Source organism: Tachypleus tridentatus, chromosome 11 (genome assembly GCF_004210375.1).
Source record: "Tachypleus tridentatus isolate NWPU-2018 chromosome 11, ASM421037v1, whole genome shotgun sequence".
NCBI lineage: Eukaryota > Metazoa > Arthropoda > Merostomata > Xiphosura > Limulidae > Tachypleus > Tachypleus tridentatus.
Genome location: NC_134835.1, coordinates 23,326,935 through 23,347,915, shown reverse-complemented (window position 1 = coordinate 23,347,915; position 20,981 = coordinate 23,326,935). Strand labels below are relative to the sequence as shown.

General features: G+C 32.0%; 1 protein-coding gene across 1 annotated transcript in view; it reads left to right on the top strand.

The window, feature by feature from the left end:
* The window catches only part of LOC143231319 (sodium channel protein 1 brain-like), a 54,297-nt gene that overhangs the window by 21,116 nt on the left and 12,200 nt on the right, over positions 1-20,981 (top strand). Inside the window, exons 7-14 of the mRNA XM_076465868.1 lie at positions 1,541-1,685; positions 3,932-4,075; positions 4,876-5,391; positions 8,230-8,376; positions 9,611-9,781; positions 10,139-10,332; positions 14,558-14,783; positions 17,551-17,698. Coding sequence (XP_076321983.1) covers positions 1,541-1,685; positions 3,932-4,075; positions 4,876-5,391; positions 8,230-8,376; positions 9,611-9,781; positions 10,139-10,332; positions 14,558-14,783; positions 17,551-17,698 — 1,691 coding nt within the window. The remainder of the gene's footprint in view (positions 1-1,540; positions 1,686-3,931; positions 4,076-4,875; positions 5,392-8,229; positions 8,377-9,610; positions 9,782-10,138; positions 10,333-14,557; positions 14,784-17,550; positions 17,699-20,981) is intronic.

Below are 20,981 nucleotides of genomic sequence, written 5' to 3'. Positions count from 1 at the left end.
GAAAATTAAACATGACAAGCTACTTAGGATTTAGAATTTTGATGAGACTCAAAACTTCTACTGTTGCTAGTTGCCAGAAAAAAGTCCTTGGATAGTAATGAGTTTGTTGCTGTTGGCCATACTGAAGTTATCTTTAACCACCAGAGATTGTACTTGATTTTGAATTAAATAATGGTAAATTTATTAAAACAGAGGACTGATTAGTTGAGAGAGATGAGGAGATCTGTGATCGGCTTTTGGAACTTTTAATTACTAAGTTTTAAGAAAGAAGAACAAATGAATGTGCCATGTTAAAGATATAGTTGTATTTAGAGTAAAATGTCTTAATCTTATGTTTTAATAGAGTTTATTTGGAAATGTACAGATCTGATTTCTACAGTGGTAGAAACCTGACTAAGCTAGAAAATATTTATCTACATAAAGTAATTCAACAACAAGTGGATATATGTTCAGTATGTACTGTAGGACAACCTACTGCAAAATGAAGAAATCGTCTAAGTATACGTGATGGTGACAAACTGTTATTCCTGACTGGTCAGTTGCAAACTCTCTTTGTTAACCTGGAGATGACCTAAGAAGGTTGAAATATTGTTTTGTATGTTATTTTAATTAGAATTTTAATACCAGTACCAACTGTCTTTGGAATAAAAGAAATCTTTATTTACTAATTTCTTTCACTAAAGTTCACATTCTAGTTCTGTTTTAACTTGTGTAATTTATATCAAACTCTTTTGTTTATTAATTTAAAATATAATATACTTGATATAAACGGATTAATGGGTATGTTTTTGTGTACATCACAGTATGAACACAATCTGTAGTCATTGTTCCTTCTAGTCATTATGACTGACTGGTATTACAAATTCATTTTATCTCTTAAAATGTCTGCTTTCATTACCATAAATATAATTTAATGTAGGTTCTGAAATAAAATGAGAATGACATAACTTCATATCACATATTCATAATGTTAATTAGTAGAGTTTGGACAGAAAATGTTATACGTAAAGTGTCTGTGTCTCATAACAGTACTTGCTGAGTCAAAAATTACATTATCTTAAGTTGACTCATTAGGACTGAGTCAGGACACTAGTTACACTTAAAGACAAATGCTAAATAAATAATGTTGCAAAATCTTCCTGAGGAAATGTCAATGTCTTGGATGAAAATATTGATTAATGTTTAGATTCTGTAAAACTTGTTTGATACAGTGATTGTTAAATTTATGCAGCGATGAATGTTGTTTCTTTCCCCGAGAGTTTTACTTAAACCTTTTATTGGATTTCAATATGTATTTGCTTCCTTAGTGAGCTAACTTAAGACATAAGAGCTGGTTTCAGTGTTGATTCTTTTGAAACCTTGTAATCTAAACAGTTGCATGACATTTGTCAGCAAAATGAAGTAAGTGATTTTCTATATAAGGTTGTTGTTATCATTGATAATTAAAATTAGTGTTTGTTCTTTTTGTACAATGTTTTACTTAATTGTTTATGGAATAATTAATTGGTAATGGTGTTTTGGTAAATATCATGTTTTTCAGATCATGCCCTCCTCCATTTTCTTGTCGAGACGATGTGGGAGAGAATCCAAATTATGGTTACACCAGTTTTGACACATTTGGCTGGTCAGTTCTTACAACACTGCAGCTAATCACTGTGGACTATTGGGAAGATGTTTATAATAGGGTAAGTAATGTTATTTATTTATTTAATCTAATACTGAGTAAGTGTAATATTACGTGTTGTATATTTAATTTAATACTGAGTTAATTTAATATTATATTTTTATTCATCGTTCTGTTAGACTTCTGTAGTTTACACTTAGTATTTATAAAGATTTCACTAGTATAAACAAATTAAGAATTGTCTCCTGTACAGTACGTCATCTCTCATCACATAGATAGCTATTCTTGTTCAGTGCTACCTTCTATAGGAAAAAAAAAAAAGGTTTATTTTTTTGCATGACACAAGTCTTGAGCTCCTTTGTACTTTACAATCATGTAACAACTTTCCACCAATAGGAGTGTAACATACTCTCCTAATGCATGTGGCCCCCTCTGTTTACTTCTGCTGAATTGTCACTTCTCATTTGGTAGTGCTTCTGTTGTGGAGTTTAGTTTGTGCTCACTTTAAATGTTTTATATCTCCTATCTTTGTATCAATTTCTCTCAACACGTTTACTATTTATTATACAATAAAGATATTTGTAACTTGTTAAGTTATTCCAAAGTGGAATTACTTTATATTTTTACCTTTCAGTACTGTAAAAGAATTAATAATTTTTGTTTTCATTCAGTTGTTATTTTATATCAGAAACATCCTTTGAAAGCTCACAACATTTATTTATTTTTTACTTATTTAAAATTTGTGATAAACTAGAGAATACTCTTATGAAGATCTTTGAAGGCTTAGTTTAGCTTTGCTGAAGGTGTTGCAATTGGCTTTTAGATTTAAGAATAATACATTTCATTTTCTTTTAATCTCCATGCCAAACTGTGGTTTCACTGAGTTATGATTTTAAGCCTGAATGGGTAATTTTACAGAAATTTCTTAGAACACATGAATATTAAAGATGTTTTAACATTGGAATACTCTTATAATCTCTTTTCTGAGTCGAGATATTTCTAGAAGTTTGTGTTGTTGTTTAGTCAGGTGGAAATTTAATGTAACGTGATGAGTATGTTCTTAATGTTTAGAGCTTTTTATGTAGTTAATGAAACATATTTAGAACAGTTTGATTCATATATAAAATGTAAATTAGGCTTAATTAAGGAAACTATTTGAACTGTATATAGAATGTGGATTAGGCTTAATTAAGGAAACTTTGAACTGTATATAGAATGTGGATTAGGCTTAATTAAGGAAACTATTTGAACTGTATATAGAGGTGGATTAGGCTTCACGTATTACTAGCTGTGTTGGAAAGTTTGTTAATTTATTAAATGGTTATCTGAGCATGATTTAATCGACTTCTCTGTTACTGTTGGTTATTTAATTAGTACTGTGAACATTGAGTATGTGTTTCAACAAAGAAGCATAAATACAGAAATACAAAATTAACAAGTAAATAGAACTTCTGTTCAGGTGAAGTTTACTTGTGAAATTAGCTTAATTAGAGAATTTTGGTTACACAGAATGAAGAAGGAAAAAAATGTTACTTATTGTTGGTATGGTGGACTCTTTATTATTATTTTTACTAAATTGTACAGAAGAATTTGCCCAACAACTAAAAGCATCAGAGCAGTATACCTAACTATGATTTATTAGAAATTACAATATAACACTTTCATGTATGAGTAACGTGACTGTGATCTTACAGAAATATACTCACATATGAGTGATGTTGTTAGACCCACTTCACACAAATGTGTCACAGTACTTTAATTTGCAAGGAGCTATTTAAGTCTGATTCATAAGTCTTGTACTTATGTTTTTGTTATAGTTTTAAGGTAATGTTTAGGCAGAAAATCACTTGATTATATGCTGTATTATATTATAATATGAAAAGTGATTTTATGTGTCTGTATATATTTACAAATCAAACAGTTGGATTCTAAATTCTTGTCAAACATAATATTTTTTTTTATGTCTCAACTGGATTATTTATTACAAAAATAAAATATATCTCTTATTAGAACAAAAACATGGTGAGTGACATGGTTCTGGAAGTAAATCCACTTTCACTGAGGCCTGTGTAACTCATTTTTTGAAATTAACAAAAACCATATTTATACCTAATGCCCCCAAATCTGGCAACAAACTGCTATTCAGTATAAGAAATGAAATGGGCCAAAGCAAAATTCCACAAATATAACCTTAGGAACAAACTTGTTAAGACAATGTTTACAATTGCACAATAATACAAAATATGATGCATTGTTCTTTTAGTTTATTTCATAGTTACTAAATGTATTTTGGATTTAATATTTCAGCTCATTGCTGCTACTGGTCCAGCTAGTGTCCTGTTCTTTACAGTGGTCATCTTTTTTGGGTCTTTCTACCTGGTCAACTTAACTCTGGCTGTTGTGGCTATTGCTTATGAAGCTGAAGCGAATAGTACTAAAACAGTAACTCAGGTGTGTTATTTGTTTGGGCTGATGGTTGTACTTAAGGTATTCCCTAAAGTTTGGATGATCATGTGTTCTTTTATTCTAGTTTTAACACTTGTGATTGATTATGAAAACTAAAGGAACACCAGAGGTGGTACTATATAGCAGCTTAAAATACATTAAAAGTAAATAATAATTAATATTAATTTTGTAACAAAACAAGTGTTAACAGAATTGTCTCTAACTAAATGGTGCTATGAACTTGCAACTTCATTTTACACTTGCTTCTGGTTAGGAAAGTTAGTAATGTTTATAACTTAAAGTTTTTAATTAGTGGAAGTAGAAACGTTATTCCTATTGTACTATATAATAAAACTGAGTAATATATGGCTGAGAAAATATGTTCCTGAAAAACTACATTAATATGTTGTAATTTCAGTCTTAACTGAAAGTTCTTTTATTGTATTATCTGATATTATTTTATGAACAACTCTGATAATTTACTGAATTCAATCTAACTTGGGTGTGCTGTTTTCAGTCATATATTACGGATTTTGTACATAATGTAAGCAACAGTTAGTGTTCTTATGGCATACAACAATCACTGTTTAGTCCCGGGAGATACTTTAATTTAGGTATGCAATACTTATTATTGAATTACAAAGGAATGTATACTGTAATTTAGATTTTCAGTTAGATTTATTGTTTATGGGTTCTACAGCTTCAGTGTGTTAAAGGTTTTTTGTTCTTTGTTTTATAGTAATTGTATATATTTTTTTCTTGTATTCCAGATATCTGGATATTTTTGTTTGTTTGTTCATTTGCAGGTCAAGGAACCAGAATGCAAGAAAATGCTTTCCTCACTTGCATCTTTACTGTCCAGATTTAGACCTAAGTTCAACTCTCTGCAAGAACCACAGCAGCTGATTGCAACTGACACTGAGCTTGATTTACCGTCGTCTCATAGTCTTAGTACACACGAGAATTCTAATTCTAACCAAGAGCCTTTATACTTTCTTTCTGATGGGGCTTCATCTGTATTCCCTAATGTCAGATCATCAGGGCTGTGGAGCCTTGGCCAATTTTCATCTTCCAGTGAAGCTCTGGCTCAGTCTCATCCATTTGGTGTTGCACCTGACTTGGTGATGAGTGTGGGAGAGCATCTTCCTAACAGACACACTCGTTTTCAAAGATGGAGACTTAGGCGACAGTCACATGTGGATGATTTTAGTATATCAGGGCTTGAGGATGATAGTAATATAAGGCCACAACCCAGGCAAGCATGGAATGACATTCAGGCAAAGAATAGGTGCTTTGATACAGCATATGTCTCTTTGAAAATGGTAACTTATGTATAGTGTTGTAAACTATATTCTTTATTTCACAACTTATACGTTAGCTAGAGGGCTCGTGACATTAAGATCAAGTAAATCTGTAAAAGTAGGCATAGAATACTGATGTCATGAAAACCTAAAAATTTGTGAAATACCTAGAACAAGGATTAGATTATAATTGTTTGGGTGAGTCAGTCAGTTGGCTGGTAAGGTTGGAGTGAAACAGTAAATAGAGTTAATCAATTGGTGTTTTTATAGTTTTGGATCTTCGTTAGCTGTCACATATATTGAATTATCTTCTACAAACACATTGGTTAATATAGTTAATATGTTAATATAGTTCTGATGATATGGCTGTAGATGTTGGCCTACAACAACTTATCAAGTGTAAAAGCCTTTAGATAAACATTAAGGAGAAAATAAAATTAATTTGTTACTGTTACTTGGACTAGAGTCAGTCACTAGATGAGCAATTAATTTTACTAAATAATTTAAAAGAAATTAATAATAATTTAAAAAAGTACAGCTTTATTTTGTTTCTACTATGCTTTTCAGTGTTAAGTTATTTAATTAATACAGTGGTTCTTAACCTTGTTGGAGGTACTGAACAATGGAAGTTTTGTACTTGCATTCACTGAACCCTTCATAATTGGAAAAATAAAATATGATTTTTTCAAATTCAAAATATAAGTAGATATTTTATTAGTGAACCATGCATCAGTTGCACACAATATCACTGTGTTCAAAGAACAAAACCAACAAAACATGAATTTCACACAAAAACATAACTCAATGAATATTTACTGCAAACCAATGTGACTTCTGCTGTTGCCTTTCAGAGACAAGTTCAGAAATGCGCGGCTTCACCTTGACAACTGCCACTCTCATATCATTTTCGCAACAAAGTCTGTTTGTTTTTATGTCTATCATCCTCGAAAAGGATTGCTCGCAAAGATACGTTGTGACAAACGGTATGAGTATCTCAAGGGCTTTCTTAGCAATAAGAGGGTACGCTACGATTTGGTGACACCAAAACGTTGAGAGCGCTGCTGTTCTGAAAAGTTGCTGTTGAACCTGGCTCTGCTGAAGTTCAATGATTTCGTTGAGGTATTCATCATTGACATCTGCTGTCACAACACTAAACATGAACGGCTGTCTCACCCATGCTGGATGTGACTCTCTGGTGGGGAAGTATCCATCAAGAGAATTTGCGAGCTCATCTAAGTGCATGGCTATTGCTTGCTTCAGTTCTCTGGGTGCAGAAATGTCTCCGATTTCAGACACATCTTTGATCTTACTTACACAGTCGTCCAGCAGGGGAAAGTTTGCAAAGTTATCATCCTCTGCTCGTCTTTCCATAACAGCAGCTTTTGTTTAAAAGCCTTCAGGTTTTCTTCCGCTTCGATGATGTTGATTCCACCGCCCTGCATCTGTTGACTGAGAGCATTGAAGATATCAGCCATGTACACCAAAATGAAAATGAACTCAGATTTTTCGAAGCAATCTGCAGGACAATGTTGGTGCTCTTGCAAAAACAGGGCTAATTCCATACGCATGGCAAAACACGATTCAGCACCTTTCTCCAGGATAACTTCCGAACGTTATAATGGTACAGAAGTACCTCGAGTTCAGAGCCCATTTCATTACACAGCTCTTTGAAGATGCGGTGCTTCAGGGCACTATTTCGCACAAAGTTCACACATTCCACTACAAGTTTTAATACTTCTGCCAGTTTTGAAGGCAAGGTTTTTGTTCCCAACTCATGCCTGTGCAGAACACAGTGCGTTACAATGATGTGTGGTGCATCGGTTTTCACCAGCGCACCAAAACCAGAGTTTTGTCCCAGCATAACTGGAGCTCCGTCCGAACAAACTGCAGAAACCATATCCCACGAAAGATTGTTGTCTCTGAAGAAGTCATCCACAAGTTTCTTCACGTCGGCTGCCTTAGTTGTTGTTGTAAGAGGCTTACAAAATAAAAAATCTTTTTTTATCTCGTCATTCTTCACATAGAGCATGAATATAACAAGCTGACTTAGATTGGAAACGTCGGTGGTATCATCGAGTTGAAGGTTGAATTTTGCTGGGCTTGAAATCATATCTGCAACTACTTGAGTCAAGATGTCATCTCTCACGTCATTTATTCTGCTGCTGATGGTGTCATTTGAAAGACGAATTTGGGATAACTTATTTTCAGCAGTTTTTCCCAGCATGATATTCGCCATCTTCAACACAGCTGGTTTTATGAGTGCTTCACCAATGGTGTGTGGTTTGCCCTGCTTTATGATCAAGTATGCAACTGCGAGGTTTGGTTTGTTGATAGGTACAAAGCCGAGAACAGGCAAAGTAGCCTTTTTATCGAACCTGGCTCTTGACCTCCACTGAACCCCTGGGGTTTGATTGAACCCAGGTTAAGAACCACTGAATTAATATTATATAGTGTTAGTCTTATTTTTATTATCTAAAAAGAACTGCTTTTAATAATAAGAAAAATCAGAAACAATCATTTTAACTTATATTTTGTATTTTTTCCATAAATATAAACTTTAGCAATTGCAGTTCTTTTAGTTGCTGAGAAAAACACTTAATTAGAATAATCATTTTGTGCTATTCTAATCTATAGAAGCATCTATTTAAACTCTGAAAGTAAAATAAGTTTTGCTTGATATGAAAATAATTCAGAACATGTGAGGTTAAATATTCAAACTGGCATCAACTTTTTCCCTGTTATTTGTATGCTGTGCTATACCATCATATCAAAATAAATGTGAAGTCTGTGAAGTTAAAATTTATTAATTATCTTTGGTTGAAACTGGATCAGGGTGATAGATCTTCTCTTTGTTCTCAGGTTCGTAGGTATCTACAGCTTGTTGTTGAACATCCTTTTTTTGAGTTTAGCATCACTTGTAGCATCATACTCAACACAGCTTTTCTTGCTTCCGAACACTATGGAATGCCCTCTGGTATGGCATACACTCTCAGCCTTGGGAACTTGGTAAGTTGAAAGATATTATCATTTTAAGGAAAATTAATTGTTCCAATTGTGTTAGTTTTCATTTGTACATCTTTTAAAAACCCAAGCAAAGAATGCAATACAGCATGTATTGTATTATGGCTAATCTTTTAAGGGAATTGCAAATATAAGTTTTTTAAATGACATTCACAGATTTTTCCTCTTGAATTTCTGGAGTCAGCCATAATTAGCAACGTGTACTAATTTAGAAATGTGATACAGTTATTAGAACAATATGAGTTTTTTAAACATTAATAAAAAAGGTAAAACCTTAGATGTACTTCAGTAGTTGGAGTACAGCTACGAGATTTGTGGACATCCTGCATGAATAACTTTGAGTCATCACGTCCATATTGTTATTTGGATGTGATGAAGGTTTTCAGGTGTGAACGTAAACTTCCTTCAACATTAAAGTTATCCAAGCAGGTTTCTCCAACTGAATAATGATTCTGTCATCCTGTGTACTTGAAACTATAACAGTGAGGTTGAGATTCCATTGCAGTGCAGCAAAAAGTTAAAAGTATATTCATGTTATTATACATTGTGTTTTTTATTGTTCACAACCCTAAATGTTCATAATACCCATAGGTACAAGTATCTCATAACTGATTGCATTCTTAAAGACTTTAATTTCATGTCCCAAAGGGGAGGTCTGTAATCAGAAGATAATAACATAATAATTATAAGAGAAAAACCTGGCCAGTTGTTATTGCTATATGATCATGCTGAATGGGTAAGTTTTTCTCTGTGTTAACTTTTATGTAGATTTATCCAAGGCAGCATACAGATCATGTTTACTTTCTTTAGACATGTCAAAGTGCACATTGGTATTTTTTAATACATACTGTGTGTGTGTGTGTGTGTGTGTATGTGTGTACAAAACACATATAATACATATCCTCACCCACTTTTATCATACTGTTGAGACTTTGGTTCTTATACATGTGAATGTTGCCTGACACCCATTTAACTTAACAACAAGTTTATTGTTGAAGCTGGGCAGTAGCTTGTTTTGTTTTGATATAGATTCTTTGTAAATGCTGCATTTGTCAAAAGATTTCTTAATGTTTTGATTTGTACTTGCAATTTAAAAAAATGTATGTTTAAAAGCCATTAGTTTTAAGGTTGCATTTTTTTGTTAAAGATCTCTTTACCTCTAATATTTCTGTGTATAATTTACATTCATGTTCTGTTATGTGAACTGATGTTTCTACAGGTGTTTACTGTAGTTTTTGCCATAGAGGCTCTCATCAAATTAGTTGCCCTCGGAGTAAAGTTCTTCTATTGTAAGTGGAACATATTTGATCTGATAATTGTTGCTGTTAGCCTTGCAGACTTAGCCCTTGAAACTGTTAGTGGCTTGTCAGTTCTCCGCATGTTTCGTTTGGTAAGTAGTTAGATATGCCATGTATTTTTTTACTTTTTATTTATTATAACTTTTTAACTCATCAGTAGACTATGTTTCTATTATAATGCTTCATGACTTAAAAAAGTTACTACCCAGAGATACCTCAGAAACTTTAATGAAAAAGCAACAATAACAAAAATTGTTAGCCTAACTAGGGTAATTTGAACTCGTGGAATTCTCTCGAGCAATTCTGTAGGTTTGACTTTGATAAATGGAAAGATGAAACCTCAATTAAACAAGTCATTTCTTTCTCTCTCTCTCTTTTAGAGTGTAATTGTAATTCTCTCTTTACAACTAAGCAAAAAAAAATATTTTTTTAATGGAATGCAATTACAGCTTAGAGTTTTGAAACTGGCTCGTTCCTGGCCGACAATGAGACTGCTTCTGAAAATTGTTATTAAAACTCTTGGAGCTGTTGGTCACATGACCATTGTGCTGGCATTAGTCATCTATATTTTTGCTGTCCTTGGAATGCAACTCTTCTCAGATATATACACTGCAGAGAGATTTGCTCCTCATCCAATCCCAAGGTTTGTACACAATAGTTTGTATTTCTAACTTTATTTAACACAAACTAACATTTATTTCAAGGAATTTCTATTAAAGTAAATAAGATAATAACTACATTTCCAGAAGAGTGTCTTTGTTGGCTCATTATGTAACTATGAGAGTTTTATCAGATACTTCTAATAAAGTTTAAGTTTCAACTGGATTAGTGAACTTGTAGGATATCGATAGCTCCCAGCAAACCTGTACTAGTGGAATATTGAGTTAATAAAGATACATTTTGCAGATGTAGGTCTTTTTTTTTTAACTATGTATAAAGTAGCTCTTTGATTATTATAAGGGTTTTAATCCATTGGAATTTAGCATTTGTTTTTAAGTAAAACATCTAATTTAGGCAGTTCAAACTTAGGAGTGTTTTAAAGATAACTTCATAATAATTAAAGGAAATCAGGTTGAATTTTCAATAACTTAGCTCTCTAAGCTTATCAGATGGTTTTTTTGAAAGGGAAAAGTTTTATTTTGATTGGGATGAATTTGAAATAATTATATAACAACTTTGAGTAACGAAAGATAATCGTTAGAGACATCAGCAATATTTAGGATCACAAAAGTGATGAAAAATGAGGTGTTTTATTAGGACAGTAAAATTGATGATTAGCAAAAACTTTAAATAGGATCTCTGTTAAAGAGCAAAAATATGTTGGGTAAAATCACAATTATTAGTAATAATAGTGAGCTCAAATAAATGAAATGAAGGAGGAAAAGTTTAATTTTAGGATCTTGTATGATTGAAATGGTGTCCCAATGAAATGAAGGAGGAAAAGTTTAATTTTAGGATCTTGTATGATTGAAATGGTATCCCAATGAAATGAAGGAGGAAAAGTTTAATTTTAGGATCTTGTATGATTGAAATGGTGTCCCAATGAAATGAAGGAGGAAACGTTTAATTTTAGGATCTTGTATGATTGAAATGGTATCCCAATGAAATGAAGGAGGAAAAGTTTAATTTTAGGATCTTGTATGATTGAAATGGTATCCCAATGAAATGAAGGAGGAAAAGTTTAATTTTAGGATCTTGTATGATTGAAATGGTATCCCAATGAAATGAAGGAGGAAAAGTTTAATTTTAGGATCTTGTATGATTGAAATGGTGTCCCAATGAAATGAAGGAGGAAAAGTTTAATTTTAGGATCTTGTATGATTGAAATGGTATCAATGAAATGAAGGAGGAAAAGTTTAATTTTAGGATCTTGTATGATTGAAATGGTGTCCCAATGAAATGAAGGAGGAAAAGTTTAATTTTAGGATCTTGTATGATTGAAATGGTATCCCAATGAAATGAAGGAGGAAAAGTTTAATTTTAGGATCTTGTATGATTGAAATGGTATCCCAATGAAATGAAGGAGGAAAAGTTTAATTTTAGGATCTTGTATGATTGAAATGGTATCCCAATGAAATGAAGGAGGAAAAGTTTAATTTTAGGATCTTGTATGATTGAAATGGTATCCCAATGAAATGAAGAAGGAAAAGTTTAATTTTAGGATCTTGTATGATTGAAATGGTATCCCAATGAAATGAAGGAGGAAAAGTTTAATTTTAGGATCTTGTATGATTGAAATGGTATCCCAATGAAATGAAGAAGGAAAAGTTTAATTTTAGGATCTTGTATGATTGAAATGGTATCCCAATGAAATGAAGGAGGAAAAGTTTAATTTTAGGATCTTGTATGATTGAAATGGTATCCCAATGAAATGAAGGAGGAAAAGTTTAATTTTAGGATCTTGTATGATTGAAATGGTATCCCAATGAAATGAAGGAGGAAAAGTTTAATTTTAGGATCTTGTATGATTGAAATGGTATCCCAATGAAATGAAGGAGGAAAAGTTTAATTTTAGGATCTTGTATGATTGAAATGGTATCCCAATGAAATGAAGGAGGAAAAGTTTAATTTTAGGATCTTGTATGATTGAAATGGTATCCCAATGAAATGAAGAAGGAAAAGTTTAATTTTAGGATCTTGTATGATTGAAATGGTATCCCAATGAAATGAAGGAGGAAAAGTTTAATTTTAGGATCTTGTATGATTGAAATGGTATCCCAATGAAATGAAGAGGAAAAGTTTAATTTTAGGATCTTGTATGATTGAAATGGTATCCCAATGAAATGAAGGAGGAAAAGTTTAATTTTAGGATCTTGTATGATTGAAATGGTATCCCAATGAAATGAAGGAGGAAAAGTTTAATTTTAGGATCTTGTATGATTGAAATGGTATCCCAATGAAATGAAGGAGGAAAAGTTTAATTTTAGGATTTAATTTGGTAGGATCTTGTATGATTGAAATGGTATCCCAATGAAATGAAGGAGGAAAAGTTTAATTTTAGGATCTTGGATGATTGAAATGGTATCCCAATGAAATGAAGGAGGAAAAGTTTAATTTTAGGATCTTGTATGATTGAAATGGTATCCCAATGAAATGAAGGAGGAAAAGTTTAATTTTAGGATCTTGTATGATTGAACTGGTGTCCCAATGAAATGAAGGAGGAAACGTTTAATTGTAGGATCTTGTATGATTGAAATAGTATCCCAATGAAATGAAGAAGGAAACGTTTAATTTTAGGATCTTGTATGATTGAAATGGTATCCCAATGAAATGAAGGAGGAAAAGTTTAATTTTAGGATCTTGTATGATTGAAATGGTATCCCAGTGAAATGAAGAAGGAAAAGTTTAATTTTAGGATCTTGTATGATTGATATGGTGTCCCAATGAAATGAAGGAGGAAAAGTTTAATTTTAAGATCTTGTATGATTGAAATGGTGTCCCAATGAAATGAAGGAGGAAAAGTTTAATTTTAGGATCTTGTATGATTGAAATGGTATCCCAATGAAATGAAGGAGGAAAAGTTTAATTTTAGGATCTTGTATGATTGAAATGGTGTCCCAATGAAATGAAGGAGGAAAAGTTTAATTTTAGGATCTTGTATGATTGAAATGGTATCCCAATGAAATGAAGGAGGAAAAGTTTAATTTTAGGATCTTGTATGATTGAAATGGTATCCCAATGAAATGAAGAAGGAAAAGTTTAATTTTAGGATCTTGTATGATTGAAATGGTATCCCAATGAAATGAAGGAGGAAACGTTTAATTTTAGGATCTTGTATGATTGAAATGGTATCCCAATGAAATGAAGAAGGAAAAGTTTAATTTTAGGATCTTGTATGATTGAAATGATATCCCAATGAAATGAAGGAGGAAAAGTTTAATTTTAGGATCTTGTATGATTGAAATGGTGTCCCAATGAAATGAAGGAGGAAAAGTTTAATTTTAGGATCTTGTATGATTGAAATGGTATCCCAATGAAATGAAGGAGGAAAAGTTTAATTTTAGGATCTTGTATGATTGAAATGGTATCCCAATGAAATGAAGGAGGAAAAGTTTAATTTTAGGATCTTGTATGATTGAAATGGTATCCCAATGAAATGAAGGAGGAAAAGTTTAATTTTAGGATCTTGTATAATTGAAATGGTATCCCAATGAAATGAAGGAAGAAAAGTTTAATTTTAGGATCTTGTATGATTGAAATGGTATCCCAATGAAATGAAGGAGGAAAAGTTTAATTTTAGGATCTTGTATGATTGAAATGGTATCCCAATGAAATGAAGGAGGAAAAGTTTAATTTTAGGATCTTGTATGATTGAAATGGTGTCCCAATGAAATGAAGGAGGAAAAGTTTAATTTTAGGATCTTGTATGATTGAAATGGTGTCCCAATGAAATGAAGGAGGAAAAGTTTAATTTTAGGATCTTGTATGATTGAAATGGTATCCCAATGAAATGAAGGAGGAAAGGTTTAATTTTAGGATCTTGTATGATTGAAATCGTATCCCAATGAAATGAAGGAGGAAAAGTTTAATTTTAGGATCTTGTATGATTGAAATAGTATCCCAATGAAATGAAGGAGGAAAAGTTTAATTTTAGGATCTTGTATGATTGAAATAGTATTCCAATGAAATGAAGGAGGAAAAGTTTAATTTTAGGATCTTGTATGATTGAAATGGTGTCCCAATGAAATGAAGGAGGAAAAGTTTAATTTTAGGATCTTGTATGATTGAAATGGTGTCCCAATGAAATGTAGGAGGAAAGGTTTAATTTTAGGATTGAAGAGGGATCCCAAAGTTTGTAAAATAATTGGTTTGTATTTTAAGTTGTGTCTCATCAGCCAATCATAAATGTTGGTTTCATGTTATTTCAGGTGGAACTTTACAGATTTTGTTCACTCTCTCCTGATGGTATTCAGAGTACTCTGTGGGGAGTGGGTTGAGTGTCTTTGGGACTGCATGAAGGCGTCCAGTTATAAACGAGAACTGTGTATTACATTCTTTGTTTCCACTCTTCTAGTGGGTAACTTTCTTGTGCTAAACCTTTTCCTTGCTTTGCTGTTGAACTCGTTTAACAGGGAGGGTCTGAGAGAAGGGGAGGTAAGATAAAACAATATGTGAAATGTTTTAATGGATGTACTTGGTTTTTGTTTGCAGTATTGTGGGTAATGGCAACATTAGAGACATATACATACAAATGTTTACATACTGTATTATATTTTATATACATACAAATGTTTACATACTTACTGTATTATATTTTATATACATACAAATGTTTACATACTTACTGTATTATATTTTATATACATACAAATGTTTACATACTTACTGTATTATATTTTATATACATACAAATGTTTACATACTGTATTATATTTTATATACATACAAATGTTTACATACTTACTGTATTATATTTTATATACATACAAATGTTTACATACTTACTGTATTATATTTTATATACATACAAATGTTTACATACTTACTGTATTATATTTTATATACATACAAATGTTTACATACTTACTGTATTATATTTTATATACCTACAAATGTTTGCATGCTTACTGTATTATATTTTATATACATACAAATGTTTGCATGCTGACTGTATTATATTTTATATACATACAAATGTTTACATACTCACTGTATTATATTTTATATACCTACAAATGTTTACATACTTGCTGTATTATATTTTATATACATACAAATGTTTACATACTTACTGTATTATATTTTATATACGCACAAATGTTTACATACTTACTGTATTATATTTTATATAATGCGTTATAAATGTTTACATACTTACTGTATTATATTTTATATAATGTTACAAATGTTTACATACTTGCTGTATTATATTTTATATAACGTTACAAATGTTTACATACTCACTGTATTATATTTTATATACGTACAAATGTTTACATGCTTACTGAATTACATTGTATATACCTACAAATGTTTACATGCTTACTGTATTATATTTTATATACGTACAAATGTTTACATGCTTACTGTATTATATTTTATATACCTACAAATGTTTACATGCTTACTATATTATATTTTATATACATACAAATGTTTACATGCTTACTGTATTATATTTTATATACATACAAGTGCTTACATACTCATTGTATTATATTTTATATACATACAAATGTTTACATACTCACTGTATTATATTTTATATTCATACAAGTGTTTACATACTCATTGTATTATATTTTATATACATACAAATGTTTACATACTCACTGTATTATATTTTATATACATACAAATGTTTACATACTCACTGTATTATATTTTGTATACATACAAATGTTTACATACTTACTGTACTATATTTTAATAAATGGTAAAAAAAGAAAACTGTGTGAAAATATTGCTTGACAATAATGAATGTTTGTAATTATTTAGAAAAAAATCTCTTTTTCAAGTGTGAAGACAAATTGCTAAGAACATTAAAATTGCCCCATGTTAGAGAGACTGAGTCATACTGTATGTACCTGAAACAAATAGAACAACAGAGAAACAGACTTACATTACAAATGACTATAAATTGCACTATGTAACACAGATTTTGTTCCTTCATAGTATGTGTTATTTCTTAATTATGTATGTTGTAAAAGTACAGAAAATGACCATTATTCCCTTTAAACTTTGCTTTTGTGACCTGGATAATGAAATTTAGAAATTAACCTATTTTCTATGTAAAAACGGACAAATTTGCACATTTTCATTTACATAAGGTCTGAATAAAACAACATATGAATCAAGATTTACATGTATTTTTACTAAAGTTATACAAAAATGTTTAGAAGTGAGTAGTTTTTCGAGATTTGAGACTGTAATGTAAATCACTTTCACGTATCAGCCCCCAAATATAATCTCCCATCATGTTTTCGTTATACACTCCCAGGTCACAAAAGCAAAGTTTGAAGAGAAAAATAGGTCTTTTCCATTTACTTTAGGTACAAGCAATTAGGAAATAACACTTTCTGTCCAGGAACAAGTAAAAGTAAAAATTGTGTTACATAGTGTAATTAGTAGTTTTACTGAGAACCAAGTCAGTATGATAAATGTGTGATGAAATTATTATAAAACAGAAAATGATAGATTACAGAACCGTGGATAGAAAACATTCTAGATGTTATTCTAAACTGAAGGTGTTAGGTGAATGAAATCATAATATCTCCTGTACTATAGTCACTTTGTATTCAGGGTAATAACATAATCTTATTTTCTTTAATAATTACTCTCTGTTCTGGGTAATAAAATAAAGTAATTGTATCTTTAACTGTTACTCAGTTTTTAGGATCATAACATCATGTTTTCTTTGATAGCTGTTTTGATGATATACCAAAGTAGGTGTAAACCTATTTTAGTTAAAAATATCTATATGGTATGGAAACAAGGAAGCTTGAGACCTAAATGTTAGACCCTGAACAAGTTTAACTTCTTTAATTCAACTGAAACTCACCAACAAGGAAAACATTTTATTAAAAGTTATTTCTAACATGTATATGTAACTGTAAAAAATGGTGCTAAGGTTTTTTTTCAGTAAAATTCTAATTATTATTGAAGTTACAAAATTAGGTTTTGAAGTAAAAGCAGTAAAGATTTCACAGATATTTGTTTTTAGACCTTAGCCAGAGAAGACAACTTTGGACACTCAGGTGACTGAACAGTGTTAGTGTCATGTTGAAAACTGTGACTTTGATAAACAGTTTTAAATTATGTAGTAACAGTAACTGTATATTTGTGTAAAGTTTACTGCAGTGAAAGGTCAAAATTTGATTATTTTACGATAGAAATGACAATGAACTATAATGAATTTCAGGGACAAAGCAGTCCAACTGTCATTTCAAAACTGAGAAAAAAGATAGACGATGTTCTTATCTACTGTTCATGCAAACAAGAAACTGAAGGAACAGTTCCAGAAATTAGGATCCAGAGTCCAACCCCTCCAAGTTGTAAATCAATAGAAGGTGTTTTTTCAAGCACGTTTTATTATTTACATATCATTTAATTATATTCTTTCAAGTGGATGAAGCTGAAAGAGATTTGGATGTAGTTTTTAAGGCCAAACAAGACATACTTGGTTTCTTATCATGTGAGCAGTCATGAGGTGTGCTCCCATTATTGTAAATTTTCACACATTAAAAATGTGAACATCTATTTTGTTTGGAAGATCTAAATACTTAAGTGATATATCAGAACACCACCTATCTGTTAACACCCGTGCTTACCAGAAAGGGTGTACTTCATATGCCTACTATTTATATTTGCAGGGTGTGTGTGTGTGTGTTTTTCTTATAGCAAAGCCACATCGGGCTATCTGCTCAGCCCACCGAGGGGAATCGAACCCCTGATTTTAGCGTTGTAAATCCGGAAACATACCGCTGTACTAGCAGGGGGTGATATTTGCAGGGAATGTATGGACACACTTTAATAAGGGTTTTTTCATATTAATTCTAATGATATATATGACCATTCTTCAATAAAGTATACAATAATTACGTGAATTAAATGTAAAGTAGTTGATATTAATTCCCAAACTTTACTTGGTTCAGTGTGTATGTTTATGAAAGGACTCATTTGTTAAACCAGAATATTTTGATGTCAGTGCATGTTTGGGCTGGAGTCAGATCTTCAGCAGGTTGCATTCAGAGGTCAAGAACAAAATCGTAAACACTTCACTACACATCATGTAAACATTTTTTACTGCTTGTACTTGTATCATTTGTGGAAAGCATTACTTTTGTTACCCAACTATTAGTTTTTAAAATGTTATAGATCAAATAATTAAAGTTGTGTTTAAAATAAATGTTATTTCATGGATAATAAAAATGTATTTATTTAAATAATTATGTAAACTAATTTTGATAATATCATCATACTTTATTTGGTACTTGTGTTCAGAACTAGTATTCTGCAGTATTAGAACAACATTTTGTAAATTTTGTTTCTCGATTTGCTGATAAACCTGTGATGATTTTTGATGCCTTTTGCAAACTAAAATTTCAAACGTTGCTTTTAAAGTTTGAAGGTTTTTTATATTTCTGTAAAAGTTTCAGGCTGTTTAGTTTTCTGTCTGCTTTGGCTTTCTTTACCTGTTGGAGTTGTGTGTAAATATAAAATGGAAACCTATAAGCTTACTCGTGGATGATGCTAACCCATTGTAATATACTTTGATTCCTCGCTCACCTTACATTAAACAAACAACTACAAATTGTAATATTTCCACAAACTGGAAATATGCCAGCATGACACATACTAATATACTTGTTAAAAATAAATTATACTAATGATTCTAGCTATTATCAGTGGACTGGTATCTCTCTATAGTCATGCATGCTAAGTGTGTATTGCACTACAACCACAAAGCACACACATACATTGTGTCTGACTAGGAACTATCTTGCTGATGCGATTTTTAAATGTCTGTCCATTACAGGGTGGTGCATTTTTGGAAAAACTTTTATCTTATAACTGAGTATTACACTGAGACATGCAAACATCAATAACTTGATGGAAAACATTTTTCTGAACTATGGGCCCCTTAACCTACCCTGAGCAACTTCTTGACTGCTTATGTCTACACTGTCACTGAGTGTATTTCAGATAATAAAAGTCATACCAAGTTCAGCTGATGATAGAGAATATAATTACATAGCTTAGCCTTGCGTTTTATTATCACTGATTAATAATATTTTATCAGAAGGGTGCACTTCTGGTATGATATCTTGCTCACAGAACAGCTTTACTTGATTAGTATTGTCCTTTGTTGGCACAAATTTCCAACACTTGCAACTGGCTCTCACTTCTGCATCTCCTCATTTAAAGGATCATGCAGCAACTTCTCACCAACAGGAGCACAAAAAAACCACTGTTGTAAAGAGTGCCCTCTTCTTATTTGCACTGTTAATTGCTTTGAGATTGGAAGCAGTACTATACAGACATTTCTGTTTTTTCTCACAAATTCCTCAGTGTTTTCCTTTATAGTACAGACTTAGTTTTTTTTTACTATATTTGTGTTATAGCTTTATTTACTTGAGCCTTTCTGCTAGCGTACTGGGATCTCACTCTGTAACAAGTGGTGCCTGACCACGTATACGTTTTTTTTAATTCTGCACTGACCATCCTTTGACCATGCTGGATGTCAATTATGTTGTAGCTCTTTCTACTGTGGATAAGATGCACAATTTCAGATACCACCATCTCTGCCAGAATAGTTATATCGCAGGATTAGGTTACACACACTGTAGAGATAGGGTGTTCTATATAACCAATAGTAGTTCTTCTTGGTGATCTTTTGCTTCATAAATATGTTTGTCCCAGACTGTACACTTGTGGCCACAAATGAGTACAGTAGGCAGAGATGGCTGCCCATCTCTGATGCTCTGTGGCATTCACTCTTCCTACCACAGACCTGTATACATTGGCTGCCCATCTCTGATGCTCTGTGGCATTCACTCTTCCTACCACAGACCTGTATACATTGGCTGCCCATCTCTGATGCTCTGTGGTTCACTCTTCCTACCACAGACCTGTATACATTGGCTGCTCATCTCTGATGCTCTGTGACATTCACTCTTCCTACCACAGACCTGTATACCTTTCAAATGCCACCAGGTCTTGGTTGATTGACTTACTCCTTTGACATGGAAACTCTGTTTTTCAAAATAGGGTATTGTGGTTCCCCCTTACACTGTCTCTGGTGATGTGGTCTTCTGTATTCTCCAGTGCATTTTTTTCTTTTTTTTTTCTAATGGAGTACTGGAGTTTTTACCAATTACCACTTCCTAACCACTGGGGTGGTGGACCATGGAGGCTTGTTCTCCTGATTTAGGCATTGTACCACTTGGTTAAGAGTATTGTGGTCACATTCTGCAGATGTTGATGGCATACAGAACTTTCTATCTGTGTATCTTACTGACTTCTTTTTCTCACCATGGAATTTCTCCAGATGTAATTTACTGGTACTTCCAATAATTACTTACCTCCTTTCACATTACCCACCCAGTCTCCCCACTTCCTGTGATATGTGGTATGGGTCTTCTGACAAATCTCAAAGTGATTCGTGAGTGCAAGTATGGACAGGGTGTTGGTTACAATAGGAGTTATGTCTCACATCTATTGGTGTAGGAATAGTGTTAAAATGGGGCGGTACTAATCGAGAAAGGCTGTTTATGAGAGGAGCTAAGTGTATAAATACACATTCACTTTAGAAAAATATTAACGTGTGTATTCATATGTATTCAACTGTGT